At 46.0% G+C, this 20,786-nt stretch overlaps 1 protein-coding gene across 2 annotated transcripts in view; it reads left to right on the top strand.

Moving 5' to 3' along the window:
- The first annotated feature begins 913 nt into the window (after positions 1 to 913).
- LOC147419501 (uncharacterized) overlaps positions 914 to 20,786 on the top strand; it is a 55,821-nt gene continuing 35,948 nt past the window's right edge. Inside the window, exons 1-3 of one of the 2 annotated variants that reach the window (XM_086506177.1) lie at positions 914 to 1,132; positions 1,416 to 1,676; positions 1,784 to 2,003. In XM_086506177.1, coding sequence (XP_086362303.1) covers positions 1,431 to 1,676; positions 1,784 to 2,003 — 466 coding nt within the window. In that variant the 5' untranslated portion in view covers positions 914 to 1,132; positions 1,416 to 1,430. The remainder of the gene's footprint in view (positions 1,133 to 1,415; positions 1,677 to 1,783; positions 2,004 to 20,786) is intronic. The other variant, XM_086506178.1, reaches the window with a different exon arrangement.

Here is a 20,786-nt window from a genome sequence, read left to right as displayed (position 1 = left end):
ACAGTATCTTAGAACATCATTTCAATAAGCCACTATGGCTCTGTAAATAGTTGTAGTGGGAACTCCCCTTATGGGTCATGCAAAAACTAATGCGCTTCACTCATTTGCAAAAGTAAAGTGGTTGTAAAAGAGGGGCCTCAATTTTTGGCACCTTAAACTCAAAGTAATATATTAAATACCAACTCCACAAGAGAGGTTTGGGGTTAGATTTAGGCCTTTCTCTTGCAGATTCTCTTCTCTACTCTCTTAAGCTATGGTTAATTTGCTGTGTACTCTCTAATCTAGTCTCCATCTCTTACACTCTCTTACAAGCATGTCTATGTCAATTCTATGTTTACTGTGTGTGTGTCATAGTCTAGGTGAGTGTGTGTGCTTGGAAATTGAAAGAAGAGATGGACAGTTTGATGGTGATGGCTTGAAAGCTTGTGTTGAATATTCTAAGCGATCGATCTCCCCCTCTTCTCCCAACATGTTTCACTTGCTAGGAGGTTTTTTCTGCGGCTTGTATATACGCTAATCACTCTAGGGCAAGCCTTAACCACACTCGGTAATAGTACTTCATGTGTTGGTCTTGCTCTTGAGCCTCTCCTTCATCTTCTCCACCTTTGGAAACATTTTTGTAGCCGACACCATCCTAGTTGACTTTTGGAAAGTTCACCACCTCTAAGAAGAAAGAGAGAGACTACTTGTTTAGAGAGAGAGAGAGAGAGAGAGAGGGAGAGAGTCATAATTATAGTTTTTTGCATTTTTTAAAAGCATATCGCACATATCAGTGACCGCTACTAGGATCGGTTGGCCGCACTCGAACCCGTGACGTGGGTAAGGGCGGTCGAGTGCTGAATCAACCAAGTTAGCACCTTTGGAGTGGAGGCACTTACTCATTAAAAAAAAAAAAGGGATTTTGCACATGGAGGCACTTATTCATCAATATAGCTGACAATTTGTTAGCTGCGCTGTGTCGTCTCTTTCAATCGGCCATTATCGTCATGCGCCGGATCTCCACCTTCTCTGCAGCTGTGCCTTCATCTCCATTGCTGCTCTTCTGTCCCAGCACCTCAGCTGCCGACTTCACTTTTCGACCTCGTGCCCACAGACCTCGGCTTCATCTGTTCAAATTTCGAGCTCTATTCAGGTCGTTATCCCTTCCAGGCTTCCCCCTTTTTTTATGCACTCTGTTTTATCTTTTTCAGTTGTGATAGCTATATAAGGGATGCAGTTTTGCGCCAGTGATCTGCCCGCATGCAGTCCTATGTTTGTTTTTTTCATGTTTGCTGCTGGAAACTCTGCATTACTACTTGCAACCCGTCCGCTTTCTGATGTAGGAAATGATAAGAAAGCTAGCATGCACACACAAGACATATCTTAAGAGTGTTTTTTAATTACCATCTTTTGGGTGCTCTTTTGCACAAATTTAGCAGAGAGCCCCCAAGATGTTTAAGAATCAGCTCCAAGAGCTAGCACAGCGAAGCTGTTTCAATCTGCCCTCATATTCATGTGTTAGAGAAGGGCCCGACCATGCCCCGAGATTCAAATCCACAGTCACATTCAATGGAGAGTCGTTTGAAAGTCCAGATTTTTGCAACACTTTGAGGCAGGCAGAGCATGCAGCAGCTGAAGTTGCACTCAACACACTGTCTAAGAGGGGTCCTACTCAGTCATTGGCAGCACGGATTCTGGTATGTGGGTGCCAATGTCTTTTAGCAGTGTCTGGGTTTTTTAATTATCATGTATGTTAATTATAGTTTATCAAAGAAAAAGATGTGATGTTCACTCTTCTCTGCAGGACGAGACAGGTGTTTGCAAAAATTTGCTGCAGGAGACAGCTCAAAGGGCTGGTATAAACTTGCCCATTTACTCTGTTGAGAGGTCAGGCCCAGGCCATATGCCAGTCTTTGTAGCTATGGTCCAGTTGGTCGGCATGAGCTTTGTGGGAGAGTCAGCCAAAACCAAGAAGCAAGCAGAGAAGAATGCAGCCACCACAGCATGGGCCTCTTTAAAGCGGCGTGAGTAGGCTCACTTCTCATAATAAGTGATGTCAGCTTTTCATGAAGTGTATTTTGTTTTGCAGTGCTTGCTTGTATGCTGGACTTGGCTGTTGTTTATGAATATCGTCAAAGGCTTTGGTCTCTAGGCGATGAAGGATCATTTTGATGAATTGCAAAGATAAGAAGGGTTGAAAATAGGAGCATTTTTAGGTACTGGAATCGTGCTCATATTTTGGTGAGCTAGATACGCTGATGGACCTTTTGCTTGACATTATCCTTGTCTGCTGTAGTATCATTTTAGGTTTTTAGCCATACCTAGGCTTTGGTTCCTCCTTCTATGGTTTTAATCATCCGACCTGCTTATTCTGATGAAAATTGAAACTCACTTGAGCTAGAATTCCTACTTTTTAGAGTGGCGTGGTCTTACATGAACGGGCAAGCCGGTTTTTTATTAACTGCTGCCATTGATTCCTTTTTGGAGCTCTTTACATATGGTCGAGAGACTGTGGCATATATTTATCTTGGGATGGTCTTCAGTGGCCCAGTATTTTCCTTGAGGAGAGCAACAAAGACGAGATTGACCAGAGCTTACGCAGCATTAGGGAGACTGGAGAGGATGTGTTCACAGGTTCAGTTCCAGGAACCTCGAACAAAGCTCTGGCTCTTTGACACTCTAGTCACTTCTGCCATGCTATACGGAGTGGAGATATGGGAACCCTCAGTGGACCATCATAGCAGAGTTGGTAATGTTGATGGCTGGAGATGTATGGAGAGGCCTTTGGTTTCTATGATCTCTCGGATGATTAGGGGCCAGGGCCAAGGCCTCAGTATCACATGAGATTGTTAGGGCAGAGCTTGCTGTCCCTCCATTGGTAGTGGAGGCGCTCACTCGAGCAGTCTCCTTTATGCATAACACCTGGACTCTCCCTAGAGATAGATACACTTGATTAGCCGTGGAGTCTTCACGACAACTGGCATCATAGGGGCATAGATCATATTTGTATGCATAGATGGCATCTTGGTTTCAGCTGCATGGTTTTAGTTTGGACAGACTACCCCCATTTCAATACTCTTTGGATGCACCCTCCATCTCCCTCACTCAAGCAGAGATTACTAGGCTCATCAGGCAGGACTCGACTCAGTTGGATACCAGGAGGACATGGATACAACCTACACATGAGTTGGGTACGAAGATGGCTATTTATAGACAACATCTTCAGCTTACGGAGGATGGATTTGTGATCAGACCCTGAGATACATGGATACTCATTTGTCTCATGGGATACGGTGTGCTGTTGGTCAGTTATGCACATCCTCACACCAGCTAGAGATCGAGACAGGTAGATTTAGAGTGCCAGCCGAGTCAAGGACGTGTCAGTTGTGTCGGACGGAGCTCAAGACAGAGTTACACAACATATGTCACTGCCCAGTATACTATGAGATACGAGGCCGCTTCCAGTGTCTACTGAGAGACCACTTTCTAGGGTCATGAGATATTAGAATCAGAGATGCCTGGGACTATACTTATTGGCATTATGCAAACATAGAGAGGACCTCTTGAGGAGGGGCCCAAAGAGGGAGATAGAGCTACAGCGGCAGGTTACAGATTTCTTTCGGTCACAGACATAGGAGTCAGTCCTGTAGGCCCCAAAATATAGCGGCACCAGAGGCACATTGCTTGATCGGGCGATAGAGTTGGGGCGGTCCCGTCGGCGGTCGCCCCCGAATGAGTTGGGCTGTCTCGACACTGACGAAGACTACAACAGAGGATCCACACCATACTAGCACAACACAGGATCGTGAGAGTCCTCACTATGGAGGACATTGATGTTACTCTTAGAAACTGATGTTCTTTTTAGCTTTTATTTTACGTCATTTTATATTGTACCTAGACATTGTATTAGATTTACAAAGATTGTATCAATTTGGTCTCATAGGTCATTTTGGCCTTTTGAAGACGTTTAATATATATAATATCTCTCTCTCTCTCTTTGTGTGTGTATTCTCTCTCTATCTCTACCCTTCCGCATCTACTTTGACATGGTATCAAAGCTATCAGCTCGGTTATCGTGGGAGATTTTCGTGTGAAGAGGAGCGTCGAGTTGGCTTGGAGGAGGCAGATAGACAATGGGTGTTTTCCTCTTTTGCTGCGTTTTCTCCTAGCGCTATCCTATGGTAGTGATGCTTTTTTTTTTTGCTGAAATTTGCTGCGTGCGTGCGTGTTGCAGGAGTTTCCTCGCAAACTGTAAATGAATTGTGGTCAAAGCTTGGAGATATGTTTGATCGAGACTCTACGATGCAAGAGGTACCCTTCTTGGACATTTATTTTCCATCAAGTTTGAAGCTCGGACTTTCATGCCTCCATCAAGGTTATCCATGATCAACTCTCGACTATGGACAATGCATTCACTAGTACCGAGTTAGCTACTGTTATGTCCCGCTTACAGGAGAGGGGATCTAGCCTAGACGTCGTCGGGATGGGCGTCCAGTGTCCGGGGGGAAGTAGTGTGAACCCTGTCAGTGTGACCGACCATTATTATAAAAGGGAGGCCAAGGCCTCATTTATAGTTATCGACCCCCACTGGTAGAGTGCCAGTGTTGCTCGTGAGGCTAGGAGTGCGCGAGGTCACCTCGAGGAGGAAGCAGGGTGGTATGGGACGCTCGGTCTTGCAGGTGCACTCCTACGTCCTCGGACGTTGGCCCCAACACGGGGTGCTACCGGATGGTGGCTATAGTTGGGTGGTTCGTCCGACGTGTCTGTAGACGGTCCGTGTAGCCAAGCCTCTCTGCGTGTTTGTTTCTTACTTTCAAATGCAACACGACGACCATCTTGATACAATGCCACACCGATCGCATAATCACTAGCATCTGTTTCGACCACAAATGGCTTGCTAGGATATACAATATGCAATATTGATGCAGTAGTCATCAAGTGCTTTAATGTCTTGAAGCTCTCGTCTAGACATTCATTCTAGACAACAGGGGGTTAGTGTAACAAACTGCTGACGTGTCAAAGCCTTGAAGAATGGAGCCAATTTACAGATGCCGATCGAGGGGCCTAAACCCTAAGAAGAACAAGTAACAGAAGAAGAAGTCCTACCAACTTATGGGGACCCCGTCCTATGGGGCCCCAAGTGACATAAAGAATTACAATAAAGCAGGACTCACACACACACACACAAGAAATTGCGAAGCTTGTTGATGACGTGGCAGATTTTCGAAAATCACGCTGACAGATGACGTGGCATGCTGTACGAATTTCCACGTTTTGCATTGATTGCTGATGTGGCAACTGTACAGAATTCTGGATTTTACGTTGACAGCTTTTGAGCATTGCTTTTGGACCAGATGCTTTTGAGTTTTGAAGGCTTTTCACTGTAATTGCTTTTTAGGCCAAGGGCCTTTAAATATGAGGTTAGGGCTCATTCTCTCGCATGCTTCTTGGAGAAGATGCAGAGTCTGGAGTACCGGCTTGTACTGTGTTGATGCAATATAAAGAAATACCGAAAGGGGCGCCAAAGTTTGGGGCCAATACTCTCTGGGGTGGAATTCCGCCACTTCGTGTCGCATGTGGTCTCTCTCTCTCTCTCTCTCTCTCTCTCTCTCAGTTCAGTTGTTATTGAAGTGCTAAAAGTCTGTTTAGTCTGTTCTTTTCTATTGGCACTTGTGCTCGTCTTGTGACAGTGGTATCAGAGCATCAAGCGTGTGCTTTTCTGAAAGCATACCGGTGGTGCAACCAAAGTGTGTCGACCATAGAAGAGGGCACAGCCAGTGATGTGTATGCTTATAGATGCATGGCAAAGGGCTATAGCAGGTGGGAAGAACTTGTGCAGGCAAGTGGCAGCGGAGATGTATGCTTTATGTGGTTTTTTAGGCCAAAAGTCTCTAGATAGGGTCGGACAGGGAGGCAGATGTAGGGTGATGAAAGTGATGTTTTTCGGCCCAGAAATGTAGGACTTGAAGTGCTGAAGGAGCAAGTCCAGGCTCATCAAACAGAGCTACGGAGCCCAGGATATTGAAGTTTGAAGATTCAGTGTGTTGCAGATTCTTGCCGGATAGGGCAGCTGGGGACAGGTGGCCCAAGAGGATATCAGTGTATGGACGTGTAGTGCTCGATTTATGGGGCATACCAGTCTTTTCAGATTGCAAATCGGAGCTACGGATTGCAGTTTATGGTCAATTGAAGTTTTGCCAGGGGCTAGGTTGGTGCCCACCTGACCAAATGGGGGAGTCATGCCATCAGGTGTTTTCTGGGCCTCGAAGGGCTTTTGGATCGTGATGTGTATGATGGTGAATCAGCAGGAAGTGACAGCTCCTCGATCAGATGCGTGGACAGTGAGATACGGCTCATTAAAGTTGATGCTAGGCTAGATGATGTTTTTTTCATTTTTATCGCATCGATTGACATGCCGGGCGTGGCCAAAATGGGATATAGCTTGCACGGGTCGGAGTTGGAAACCAAATCTTTGGTGGAGACTGTACAAATCAGAAATTGGAATACGGTGCCATCTAGCGTCGCGAAGCTGTTGATGACATGGCGCCCGCTGGGTCTGTTTCCCGCGCCACAAGTTTTTGAGGGGTGCACCGACGGCGCCATCGGTGCCCCGCTTGACCAAGAGAGAGGCTACGCGTTGGTAACTTAGTAAGCAAGCCAAGCCGAGCCAAATATAGCAAAGAAGGTGGTCACATGCATGGGGGGGCCGAAAATAGGTGGGCGAGTTGCAAAAGGGAGAGGCGCCCACGCTTGAAAGGAGCAGTTTTTTTGGATTCTGGATGGGGAGCTTCTTTTGGGGAGCGGCAGGAAGGAGAAGGCCAGTGTTTTTGCAAGCTTAGGCGAGCTCCTAGAGAGCCGAGAGTGGTAGAGGAAGGAGGAGAAGATCGGTGCGCCGTTTTTTTGCTCAAGGTAGAGCCATCGGCCTAGAGGAGGGGAACTCGGAGGTGTGTTCCCGAGCCCTTGAGGCAGGACGGAGGCGGTCTTTCCTTTTGGAGCAGAGGTGCCACCATAGTCGGTTTTGGTTGTAGTGCTCTCAACAAGGAGAGGAACACAAGCGGTCAAGTCGGAGATTGCAGGTTTTTTATTTGGTGCTCGAGGTCTCCATGCCGAGCAGGTTATAGCAGGTGTTCATGGTTGTATAGATGAAGGTTTTTGGTCATAATCGAAGTAGACCATAATAGTTTCTGGTGTCGTTTCTTCCCTTTTCCCCCCTTCTTCTCTTTGGTCTGTTTCGTCAATCCGGTGCCGGCGTTGGAGATGTGTGTACCTCCCCTGGCCTTTGTGTGTGTGTGAGAGAGAGAGAGAGTGGTGTGTGCTGTGGCACGGTCGTTGACGGACGGGATTGGTGTGGATTGCTGCGAGTTTTGAAGGTGAACTCTAGTGGATCGGGGTGCAGTGATTATCCTGGGCCATAGAGAGGCAAACTGTTTGGGTTCGGGGTGTGTTCCCCTTTCCCCCCATCCATCGGTACTACAAATGAGCAACAAAGCTATTGGAATTTTATTCGAGGTATCTTCGCCGTCCAACCCGGACTTATTAGCCACTCCCACCCTTACTTCATCGCGCATCGGGCGCGCTCCCGTCTTCACCGCTCATGTCTTACAGGGCATAAGCTATCAAGATCACTTGCTACAGGATTGGTGTCGATTGCTATTGATTGTGCGAGTTTTGAAGGTGAACTCTAGTGGATCGGGGTGCAGTGATTATCCTGGGCTATAGAGAGGCAAATTGTTTTGGTTCCAGACGTGTTCCCCTTTCCCACCATCCATCTTCTGGTGCCCCCACGGAGGAGTGCTGATGCTCCAATTTGAAGGTTAGAAGCTGTGTTTGAAGGCTGACAAGCAGTCGACGGATGGTCAGAGTATTTGGTGGTTGAGTTGAAGATAACAGAGATGATGGAGCCGAGCTTTGGCCCCATATTTACAGGTGGTAAAGATCCTGAAGATTGGTTGGCAGATTTTGAATTATGGATGTTATCGTTGCGTATGTTGACGGATGCAGAAAAGTTGCAGACGGTGCCTCTGCTCATGCGTGGACGTGCGAAGGTTTGGTAATGATGATTTGAAGGCTGATGGTCGAAGGTCATGGCAAGAATTGCAAAGGCAGTTTCTAGAGCGGTTTCGAGAAGTAGTCACCCCGACAGAGGCCTGTAAGGTGCAGCGGAATGAATGTGTGCGCTTTGCTCAAGATGAGTGCTCCGAACTGTGTTCAAGGTTCCTTTTGTTCTTATGGAAGGGAGAGCCTTCCGTTCTTAATGAGAGAATGCTATGATCACAGTCAAAGTGAATGGACACTGTGCGTGCAAGTGTATGAAACTGAGAGATAGAGAGAAGAGAGATATGACACCAGAGACGTAAAACCCTCCTTCGAAGGCCCCACTCTCGTTGGCGAGAGTGGTCTACTTATGATTGCACAAATGGGTACAATGATGATGCATGGACTGATGCAACTCGAGGCTATGTCGGTGACGATGACACGAGAATGGCGACACTGACCTAAGGGCTGAAATCTGCAATCTTTTGACGGCTGTCCAAAAACGCTATCTGCTGAAAATCTGGGGCTGTTTGGGACTGCTGAAAAACGCAGATTTGGCTGCGTTTTTGGAGGCTGAAATTGCTTAACAAAAACGCTGAGATGCTGCTGTTTCTGAAGCTGAAAACGTTGCTTATCTGATGCTGAAAACGCCCGATAACAGAGCCTGCTATCGCTGATGCAAAACGCTAGGTGGAAGGGGGGCTGCGGTCAATCAATGGCTGAAACGCCAAGGCAAGGGAGGTTGCTGGCGATGAGGAAAAACGCTGGGACAATGGGGGATCTTGTTTGAGGGAATTACCCCCAAGGGGTTCTTGCTTGAGAAGTTGCCTGTTGAGCAGTGGAGCTTCTGCTGCCTCTTCTGCCATTTAGTGCTAACTTTGGTTTGTTTATGTATTTCTTACTCAAATTGCCCTACCTACTTTTGTTGGGAAGTCACTTAAATTAATAAGTGAAAAATGTCAAAAATAGGAAAAATAGGCTAAAATAAGTGGAAATTCCCCCGATTGATTCTGATGGATTTTGATGGGAATGCTTATGATCATGCTGGGTGCAACCAGAGGATATGCATCTATACTAAGTGACTGGGCATGCACGGTCTACGAATAGACTCACAAAAGTGCCAGATCACTTCTAATCTAGACTGAACTGAACCCTTGTCGTGCTGTAGCTTGTCCACCGACACATAGGGTTGGATGTGTCACGTGACAAGGCCGGTGCAAAGCTAAAAGCGGTACGCCAAGACGCAAGTAAGGATTTTTTCTTGAGCAGTTTGAAGCCTGTTGGAAGCAGTTAGAGGTCGCCACTGGGGTGAAAGGCAATCAATTTTTGAAGCTGTCAAGGTTCCTTGAATGCTTGTATCCGAGGATCAGAGATAAGGTGGAAGAGGGTGTTGATACCTATGATGACATGGTGTATCTGGCCAAGATGAAGAGCAGAAAGGTGAAGCGGAAGCTGGAGCTGGGTTTGTTGAAGCCTGCAGATTATTTGCCTATTTTGAGGCTAACAGAGTATTCTATGGTTCAATTAAAGACGGTACCAATTGTGCGGGATGCAAAGCCTGTTGAGATAAGGCCTATGATTGATTATGTTCCTTGGAAGTTTCCAGTTTATGATGTGCATGTGCCAGTGATGGACGAGCTTGTCAAAGAGGATAAACCTCTTGTTGAAGTGAGCCAGTGTGACAAAGAGGAAGGAGGTGTCGGGTTTCCAGAGCAGATAAAAAAGGTAGAGCATGTCCTTGTGGAAAGCTTGCATGAGAGGGTAGCTGGTAGCAATCAAGTTGCAGAAATTGAGGATTCAGAAGGGGATGAGAAAGTGTGCAAAGCCTAGACGGTGGTCAAGATTTTGTAGAGCAGCAAACAGTTGAAGGCGCTGATATCGAGTCAGTGTATGATGCTGATGAAGATGGAGAGTCTAGTTCCAGTTTTTGGGAGTCAAGTGATGAAGATGGGTTGGATGAGCTTACGTGCTATGACGAGGAGACTGAGTTTGATAGGTCGGTGTTGGTAAGGGCAAGGCTGCCTGATTATGTATCGAATAATGTGGTTGTAGTAAATGTGGAAGGAGAACAAGTTGAGGTGCCCATGCGAATGAAAGAGGATATGCTGTCAAAGGTGACATGCAGTGCTCTACTGGCGGACATGTTGATGAAAGTAGCAATGGAAATTGCTGGGGCGGTGCAATTGGTTCGAAGCTGTGCGAAGAAGGATATGTCTGAGTCTATGGATAACCAAGCTGGGCTACCAAGTCTGCAGGAGGGTGATGAAGAAGCGGGAACCGAGGGGATTGGGCATATTTTTGGAGTTCATGAAGTGATGGGTGTGGATCAAGGTGAAGAGCAGCGGGAGGTGCATATGGATTGCCATGATGATGCTATAGGTGTAGGCCTTTTGGATCAGGTATGTAGTGGAGGTGAAGTTGATTGGGGCTTTGATGATGCCGAAGATGCAATGGATGAAGAGATGCAAGTGCTTGTGGATAAAGCCTTCACCAGGGTGCAAGCTATGCGAGGGTTAATCCCTCTACATGTAGAGGGTCCAGTGAATCAGGCATGTCATGCGGCAAATGAAGGAGATTTCCCAATTGGGTCCAAGCTGTCTAAAGAGGAATGCAGTACCTGGTTGAAGTGTATGCTTGTGAGTGCAGTAGTGAGGTGTGTTATCTGCCGGGTACAGAGTTCCATGGAGATGAACTCTGCTTTACATGGTCGGGAGGGAGGGTCAGAATTGTTGGTTGAAGCAAGTGTTGTAATTGAAGTGCCAGGTGCATTGGTTGGTGCAAGTGGTATGCTTACCACGCCATGTATGTTGATGAGGCAGGTAAAAGTGAGAAGAAGTGCTAAGGTGCTTTGGGCATACGGTGTGCATGGATGGTTGCGGACATGGGTGAAGCACTATTGGAGGGTGCTACAGATGGGTGTAAAAAGTCTGTGCCATGTTTTTGATCCAGGCGGAAGCTGTGTGATACAGGGGGTGGGGCAACCCACTTGAGGTTTGGCAGTAGGTGACAAGATTAGGGCCTTGTACATATGGTGGTTGTTTTGGATTGCTAGTAGTGTTCGTCAGTTTTTGTAGCAGGTAGAAGAATAAAGATGCTTTTTGGTTGAACATGAATTTTAACAAGGGGGTATGGCAATGATGGTGCAGCCAAAGTGTGTCGACCATAGAAGAGGGCACAGCCAGTGATGTGTATGCTTATAGATGCATGGCAAAGGGCTATAGCAGGTGGGAAGAACTTGTGCAGGCAAGTGGCAACGGAGATGTATGCTTTATGTGGTTTTTTAGGCCAAAAAGTCTCCAGATAGGGTCGGACAGGGAGGCAGATGGAGGGTGATCAAAGTGATGTTTTTCGGCCCAAAAATGTAGAACTTGAAGTGCTGAAGGAGCATGTCCAGGCTCATCAAACAGAGCTACGGAGCCCAGGATATTGGAGTTTGAAGATTCAGTGTGTTGCAGATTCTTGCTGGATAGGGCAGCTGGGGACAGGTGGCCCAAGAGGATATCAATGTATGGACGTGTAGTGCTCGATTTATGGGGCATACCAGTCTTTTCAGATTGCAAATCGGAGCTACGGATTGCAGTTTATGGTCAATTGAAGTTTTGCCGGGGGCTAGGTTGGTGCCCACCTGACTGAATGGGGGAGTCATGCCATCAGGTGTTTTCTGGGCCTCGAAGGGCTTTTGGATCATGATGTGTATGATGGTGAATCAGCAAGAAGTGAGCTCCTCGATCGGATGCCTGGACAGTGAGATACGGCTCATTAAAGTTGATGCTAGGTGACGACGATGCAATGCTAGATGATGTTTTTTTCATTTTTATCGCATCGGTTGACATGCCAGGCGTGGCCAAAATGGGATATAGCTTGCATGGGTCGGAGTTGGAAACCAAATCTTTGGTAGAGACTGTACAGATCAGAAATCAGAATACGGTGCCATCTAGCGTCGCGAAGCTGTTGATGACGTGGCGCCCGTTGGGTCTGTTTCCCGCGCCACAAGTTTTTGAGGGGTGCACCGACGGCGCCGTTCGTGCCCCGCTTGACCAAGAGAGAGGCCACGCGTTGGTAACTTAGTAAGCAAGCCAAGCCGAGCCAAATATAGCAAAGAAGGTGGTCACATGCATGGGGGGGCCGAAAATAGGTGGGCGAGTTGCAAAAGGGAGAGGCGCCCACGCTTGAAAGGAGCAGTTTTTTTGGATTCTGGACGGGGAGCTTCTTTTGGGGAGCGGCAGGAAGGAGAAGGCCAGTGTTTTTGCAAGCTTAGGCCAGCTCCTAGAGAGCCGAGAGTGGTAGAGGAAGGAGGAGAAGATCGGTGCGCCGTTTTTTTGCTCAAGGTAAAGCCATCGGCCTAGAGGAGGGGAACTTGGAGGTGTGTGCCCGAGCCCTTGAGGCAGGACGGAGACGGTCTTTCCTTTTGGAGTAGAGGTGCCACCATAGTCGGTTTTGGTTGTAGTGCTCTCAACAAGGAGAGGCACACAAGTGGTCAAGTCGGAGATTGCAGGTTTTTTATTTGGTGCTCGAGGTCTCCATGCCGAGCAGGTTATAGCAGGTGTTCATGGTTGTATAGATGAAGGTTTTTGGTCATAATCGAAGTAGACCATAACAGTTTCTGGTGTCGTTTCTTCCCTTTTCCCCCCTTCTTCTCTTTGGTCTGTTTCGTCAATCCGGTGCCGGTGTTGGAGATGTGTGTACCTCCCCTGGCCTTTGTGTGTGTGTGAGAGAGAGAGAGGGTGGTGTGTACTGTGGCACGGTCGTTGACGGACGCGATTGGTGTGGATTGCTGCGAGTTTTGAAGGTGAACTCTAGTGGATCGGGGTGCAGTGATTATCCTGGGCTATAGAGAGGCAAACTGTTTGGGTTCGGGGTGTGTTCCCCTTTCCCCCCATCCATCGGTACTACAAATGAGCAAACAAAGCTATTGGAATTTTATTCGAGGTATCTTCGCCGTCCAACCCGGACTTATTAGCCACTCCCACCCTTACTTCATCGCGCATCGGGCGCGCTCCCGTCTTCACCGCTCATGTCTTACAGGGCATAAGCTATTTAGATCACTTGCAAGAGAAGAATCCAATTTATTTCGAGCTACTGGTTTTCTCAGAGACAGTACTATGCAGATGTTGATAGCTACCAAGCAACATACTCCAAGTACTTGGCAAGCTTTCAAGAAAAATTCTACCCGAAGTTATATGGTTTCTGATATCTTTCTTCGGAGTGCAACTTTTGGCAGAGTAGGGTATCGTGAAATGCTTGCCATGGAAACCCAAGCAAATTATATCTTGAAATTTCTCGATATCTCTCAGTAGATGTCTCTTCTCGAGTTGATAACCTTGGAGGTTTGGTGCAATTGCTATCTTGGGACTACCATCGCCGCCAAAGAAACACTGTCTGTCCAAGAGCTGATGGACCATGCTGTGCTTGGCTACGACCTTACGGATGAACCTAGCCCTAATTTTTGGTGCAGGTTCCAGGATGGAAAGTCGATTGACTTTTCGAGCTCGACTGATGTCGAGATTGCTTTTTAAGTTTGAAATGTGTTTGAGAACTTGTTTGATGATCCTGTTTGGAATTTGTTTGAAATGGATGGTATCTGTTTTGAACCCGTCTTGGTGCCGATTTAAATTGTTTGACTTTGGTTGTAATACTAATTTCAATGATTGGTGAGTTTACTCCCGGGTGGAGTAGTGAAAAATGATGTTTGAAAATGCTTGTTCATACTCATGGCCCGGACCCTTGTGGTTATTTACGAGGGGAGTATTGTTGTTGTGACTAGCGGCCCGGACCTGGATGGTTATGCGGGAGGAGTATCAAGAAGTCTGAGCAGTGGATACTCTCAGCACCTCCAAACGACGCAGGCCTCGGTCTAAAAAGGCCTCTATATCTCCTGGCCCGGACCTTTTTAGGTTATGCGGGAGGAGTGATGAGGGAGTCGTTGAATATCTCCTGGCCCAGACCTTGTCAGGTTATGCGGGAGGAGTGTTCATCGGCAACTTTATGTTTCTATGTCTTGCAACATGCATATGTGAGCATTTATTTTGCATTGTGATGTGCCAACCACTGAATATTCCTAATTGGATGAGATTGCCTAGGTATGTAATTTTAGTGTATCGAGACACCCGTGAAGATCAGTACGGTCTGGGTGTGATGGCTTATTTTACTATGCTGGAATATCAAGAGTTCCGATCTGGGCGAGAGGAGAAGCTAACTCCTTGATCAAAAGAGCTGAAAGGAGAAGCTAACTCCTTAACAGAAAGAGCAAACTGATTGCCCCTCGGAATGACCCTCGGAAATTTTTGAGCTAACTTGAGTTGTTTTGCAGATATGCTGTAATCGCGGACGATTACTCTCTTTCAAGAAGGAAAGATGTAACAAACTGCTGACGTGTCAAAGCCCTGAAGAATGGAGCCAACTTACAGATGCCGGCCGAGGGGCCTAAACCCTAAGAAGAACAAGTAATAGAAGAAGAAGTCCTACCAACTTATGGAGACCCCGTCCGATGGGGCCCCAAGTGACACAAAGAATTAAAATAAAGCAGGACTCACACACACACTCAAGAAATTGCGAAGTTGGTTGATGACGTGGTAGATTTTCGAAAATCACGTTGATAGATGACGTGGCATGCTGTACGGATTTCCGTGTTTTGCGTTGACTGCTGACGTGGCATCGGTACGGAATTTCGGATTTTACGCTGACAGCTTTTGAGCATTGCTTTTGGACCAGATGCTTTAGTTTTGAAGGCTTTTCACTGTAATTGCTTTTTAGGCCAAGGGCCTTTAAATATGAGGTTAGGGCTCATTCTTTGGCATGCTTCCTAGAGAAGATGCAAAGTCTAGAGACCGGCTTGTACTGTGTTGATGCAATATAAAGAAATATTGAAAGGTGCCAAGGTTTGGGGCCAATACTCTTTGGGGTGGAATTCCGCCACTCCGTGTCGCGTGTCGTCTCTCTCTCTCTCTCTCTCTCTCTCAGTTCAGTTGTTATTGAAGTGCTAAAAGTCTGTTCAGATTGTTCTTTTCTATTGGCACGTGGTGCCCGTCTTGTGACAGTTACCTTTATACTGTAGGACCCAAAGTCTTTGATCCTTTCACCCCTCCTTTTAAAAGTTGTGTAAGTGGAGCAGCAACTTTAGAGTAATCTTTGATAAATTTGCGAAAGAATCTTGTAAAACCTAAATCTTCAGAATGGGCCAGTTTCGCACTTTATCTAACTTTTAGGATCGACGCGAATTTTATCGCGAGTAATAATATGATCCAAATATAGAATCTCTTTCTTGAAGAATTCACACTTGGAAGCCTTAGCAGAAAGCTTCTATGCTCTCAGTAGCTTGAGAACAACGCGTATATGCGCTAAATGCTCAGACAAACTTCGGTTGTAGATCAATATGTCATCAAGAAATACACCAGTAGATCATTCATCATCTATTGAAACGTAGCTAGAGCGTTGGTCAAACCAAAAGGTAAGACCAAAAATTCATAATGACCATAATGCGTATGGAAACCTGTCTTGGGAACATCTTCCAGCTTGATCCGTATTTGATGATAGCCTGATTGTAGGTCTATCTTCGTAAAATACAATGCCCCATAGAGCCAATCTATCAGATTGTCCATACGCGGGAGCGGATACTTATTCTTGACAGTGAGCTTGTTTAACCCCTTGTAATCCACACAAAAGCGCATAATGTTATCCTTCTTTTGAGACATCAACACACTGGCTTTCCACGGGGATTTACTTGGCCGAACAAAACCTCTGCCGAGATAATCTTTCAGGAGGACGAGGTTCAGTTGCTGCTGAACCTTGTTCTCCTCTGTTTTACTAAACCGATAGGGTTGCTTTGAGAAAGGTTGACTACCAGCCACCAACTCAATGGCATGATCTACTCCTCTCGTAGGCGGCAAGCTAGGAGGTAGATCATCAAGAAAAACATCCTTGAAATCAATCATGATTTCTCGGATCAGGTTGGATTTGTCGGAATCCCGAAGTTCAACTGAAGAACATGAAACATTTTTACGAAATTCAATGAGAAGTACCAAGCACTAATGAATTAAACCAAGCAGATGGTACACATTGATAAAAGTCAACATCAGAAGACTTTGTATCTTTAAACATTTTCAAAGTAGTAACAATTGGTATTGCAAAACCATTATTTACAGAAATCTGATTACAAAGAGAAATAGATATATGAGGCATTTTCTGTTTAACAAAAACAAGAGAGTGATGTAGGTAGTCTATATACAACGTGTCTTGTTTATCATAAAACCATGGAATTCCTAAAAAAACATCTGCTCTATCCAGGCGCATGATGTGGAAATCCAGGTTCTCTTTGTAATCAGCTAGCTCGAGCGTCAAATCTGGAACCATTTGATTCCATACATCCATATCCTCGCCACAAGCCATCTTCATGCAATACTCATGGTCACTGTCTTGCGTCCGCAAGTGTCATAAACTGCTAACGTGTCAAGCCATTGAAGAACGGAGCCAATTTGCAAATCCCTGTCGAGGGGCCTAAACCCTAGGAGCAGCAGAAGAAGCAGAAGCAGTGTAAGGTGCAGCGGAAGTGAATGTTGAACTTTGCTCAAGATAGTGCTCCGAACTGTGCTCAAGGGTTCCTTTTACTTACGAAAGGGAGAGCCTTCCGTTCCTTTAGTGAGAGTGCAATGGACACAAACAGAGTGGATGAACACTGTGAATGCAGGTGCTGAGACTGAGAGATAGAGAGAGAAGAATACCACACTAGAAAGTTGTCAAACCTTCCTCCGAAGGCCCCACTCTCTATGGCGAGAGCGGTCTACTTATGATTGCACAAATCTCTACAATGCTTTGGACTTGCTGACGATGTCGACGACGATGAGGAGGACGACGAGACGTGCTGAAATTTGAAAATGCTAAGGGCTGAAATCTGCAAATCTTGTATCTGCTGAATTCTGACTCTATGGCGGTGACGACGACGACGACGACGATGCGACGACGACGCGCTGAAACGCAGATGCTCAAATCTGCGTTTTCCGGGCTGAATCTGCAAACTGCACGGGATTTGATCGTGCGGCGATGATCTGCTGCGGGAAGGTGAGATCTGCGAGGTTTGGGACTTCTTTTGCGGGTTCTAACTGCTGAAAACTGAAAACGCTGGTCTATGGACTGATTCTGTTTCGAAGATCTGCAAAAACGCTGAGGGTGTCAGGTTGATGCAAAAACGTTGGGCTGATCTGGTCTCTATTGTGGAAATCTGCTAATGCTAGGGAGTCTGTTGTGTCTTGCTGTGGATCTGTTGTGCCTTGTTGTGGATCTGCCGATCTGCAATGTAAAAACGCCAAGGGCTGAATTGCATGCAAAGACGTCGAGGCTGAATTTGGATCTCCTTGCAGAAAACGCTAAGTCAACTGCTTGGGAGGGGGGGGGAGTCTTGTTGAGAAGGTGCCTGTTGAACTGAAGCTCCTGCTGCCTCTTCTACTAGAAAGTGCTAGCGCTAGGTTTCTATATATACAAACTTAGTAAATTTGCCCTACCTAGTTCCCAACAAAAGTCACTAAAAAATAATAAGTGAAAATTGGCTAAAATAGGGAAAATAGGTATATGCATTGTAAAAATGCTCCTGATGGGTTCTGATGGAAATCTGATGATCATGCTGTGTGCAACCAGAGGATATGCATCTAATCTAAGTGTCTGGACATGCACAGTCTGCGAACAGACTCACAAAGGTGTCAGATTTCACAGACTCACAAAGCTGCCAGATCACTTCCTATTCTAGATTGACTGAACTGAACTGAACCCATGTCATGAAGTAGCTTGTCCACGTACACATAGGGTTAGATGTGTCATGTGACATCCCCTCCTTTTCAAAGTGATGTATTGGTACCGTACTGTATGGCGTCGAGGGAGATCGCCAACAGGATTTGGAATCCTTTGAAGGACTCTTCGTCGGCCCACTCTGATGTGTGGGTCATGCGATACTTGAACTTCATAAAGGTCTGCAATGCTTGCTTCTGTTGCTAAATTGGCTTTATCTTACAGAAAAATAATTCTAAATGAATTATTGGATTTATAAGTGAGAGGGTTTTCTCGCTTGGAACACCAAGGAAAAATAATTCTAAATGAATTATTGGAATTTTAAGTGAGAGGGCTTTTCTCACTGGAGACATCCGAGTACAGAGTATTCCTAGTGCGTCATTCAAAGTAATGACGGGAGCACTGAGAACGGGAATATCTGTAAGGCCCCCAGGAACGGGTACTTCTGATGCGTCACATCGGATGGGTGACAAGGAGCATCGGAAAGAAGTATCCGACCATCCAGGAACGCACATCTCTGATGCGTCATAGGATGGGTGACATAGAGCATCGTGAAGGAGATTGTACCATAAGTTCGGTAGGAAAGGACTAGGTGATGGGTATTCTTGATGCGTCACAAGGTGGGTGACGGGTGCATCGGAAAGGGAATATCCATAGTCGGGAGGAAATTCCGAACTGTGTTAGAATTGTGCACAAGGAAAAAGAAAGCACTTGAATGAAGATGGGTTCAAAGGAAACTTTGAGGAAAAACAGATGCTTTTTGAGAAAGCGGGATTGCCTTTCGGGAAAGCAGATGCTTTCTCGCGAGGAAGTCTATGTTTGCATTGCAACTGTGCATGTGATTGCATCCAGGGACGCCTGGGAAGTGCTGTGAAAGCATTGTTTTTAACTTATAAGGTTTTATTGAGTTTTTGGACAGATTCAGACCATTTTTAAAGGTGACCGACCGCCCACTTAATAAGTGGGCAGCCATCTGATAAATAAGGCAACAGATCAGCCAACGTTTTCTCTCTCTCTTTTTCTGGTAGAGCAGCGAAAAAAAAAATGAAAAAAAAATTTCCGCGATCTCTCCGCGAGCAGCTATTCGTGCCCGTAGCTAGGAGCTATAAAAGCATCACATGCCCTTACTCAGAGAGGAGGACCAATCTTTGCAAGGAGGAGATGCTGCTACAAATTTCTGCCGTAAAGAAGACGTTACAGGTGATGCCCAAGGCTGCCCCAAGTGTACCAAATGTCGCCAAGACCCAGTGCGCGAGTCCCCTCGCGAAGAAGTGCCTACGGAGCGTGTTTCCATCGCGACAAGCTGCTGTTTTTTCTCTGATTTCAGCCCCTAAACGTCGTAGACGGGGCTGATTTATGAGAAGGAACCGCAGAACACACCTCTTTTGTGTGTAGGATTGGAAGAGAGGATTTTCTATGGAGAGATCTCTTCCGGGGAATTGCTTTTCGAGAACGGAGTGGCGTTTCGAGCATCGAGACTTTGAAGGTAACGATTTTCATGTTATGAACTCTGAGTATTTGTTTGCAGGTGTACTTCCTCTTAGTGAGGGAGTAGGAGCAGAGGAAGGTATGAGCCTCTGCAGGAGAAAAGCGCTTTGAGGAACTAGAGCCAGATCAGCCCAGGGGTTTCGTATCCAAGTTTGGGAAGTAGATCCACGGATCGGAGAGAGGTAGTCTCTCAAGTTGCGATCCGGAAGTTGGGATTCTAAGGACTTCGTGTCCGGGAAAGCAGAGTTATTCTGCGGAAAGAGGACTCTGGAAATAGAGTTCTAAAAGAGAGTTGCAGGGATGTCATGCCCTGAGTCTGGAAGGTGAGATCCAGAGGCGAGAACCTTGATTCTCTAGGAATTGGAATAAGGAACGGAAGTTCCTTGGAATAGGGTTTTGCCCTAGGAATCGGAAGCTGAGGCTTCCGAGAACCATCAAGTCTTATTCTAGAACGAACGTGGTAATACGTTCGGTTCAAGTGCTTGTATAGACTTCTCCTCAGTAATAAAGATACTATTACGGGGGGGGACCAACCCATCTTCTGGTCCTCAGTACTGTGTCGATCTTCTCACTTTATCTCTCTCTCTCTCTCTATCTATTTCTCTCTATATCCTCTGGCTTCAATATTAAGTGATAAATTTTATTTATCCGAGTATATTTTATATTGCTATGCGCTCCCGTTTGTGACAGTGGTATCAGAGCATGGTCTCCTCTCTTTCTCTGTAAAGGAGGACGACTCTGGGAAGATACGGGAAGAAGCCATGACAAGCCAAGAGAGAAGTAGCCAGGCGGAACCCTAAGTCCTGCAAGGAAAACCTCGTAGAGTTGGAATTTTTTTTCTCTCTGCAAGAAGTCGACACAAGGCTTGTGATTCTCTGAGAAGGCAACAAGAGCATGATGCTCAAGAACCTAGAGAATCCAAGGAGCAGAATGCTCAAAATCCTTCAGAATCTATAAAATATCCATGAACATCAATCCAAAACCATAGCCAAGAAATCCCGTCATTTAGGGAAGGATATGAAGAAGGTCTCTAGACCTCAGAACACTCTGGTCAAGCTTGATACTTTTGACGGATGGGAAGATGTCCCAAAAGCTACCGCTTTCATTCGACAGTTTGAAGTTGCCTTTGCAAACGGCAATTTCCGAAAAAGCGTCGAAGATGAGGCATGTGATTAAACACCTCAAGGGGATTGCAAGTACTTGGTGGTATACCAAAGCTCTTCAAGGAACTTACAACAAGACTTGGATTCAATTCAAGGCTGAATTTTTCGACAAATTTGTTTTCCTCTATGCTTTGAGGAAGGCATCAAAGAAGATTGGGATCGGTTTGCCCAATAGGAATACGAGCGAGACAAAGCAAGTAGTGGTTCACTCTTGCCAAGGTAGCTCCATTCTTGATCCTCTCTGAGGAAGGAAAGATGAACAAATTTAACGAAGGACTTTTGTCCGAATTTTGTAAACCCATCTGCAAGATACTTTGCAGTAGATGGTAGAGTCAGCAATAAAAGCTG

Source organism: Adiantum capillus-veneris, chromosome 29, assembly GCF_014529385.1.
Source record: "Adiantum capillus-veneris isolate H3 chromosome 29, ASM1452938v2, whole genome shotgun sequence".
Classification (NCBI taxonomy): Eukaryota; Viridiplantae; Streptophyta; class Polypodiopsida; order Polypodiales; family Pteridaceae; genus Adiantum; species Adiantum capillus-veneris.
Note: the sequence above shows the minus strand (reverse complement) of the source record. Positions and strands in the feature narration are given on the sequence as shown.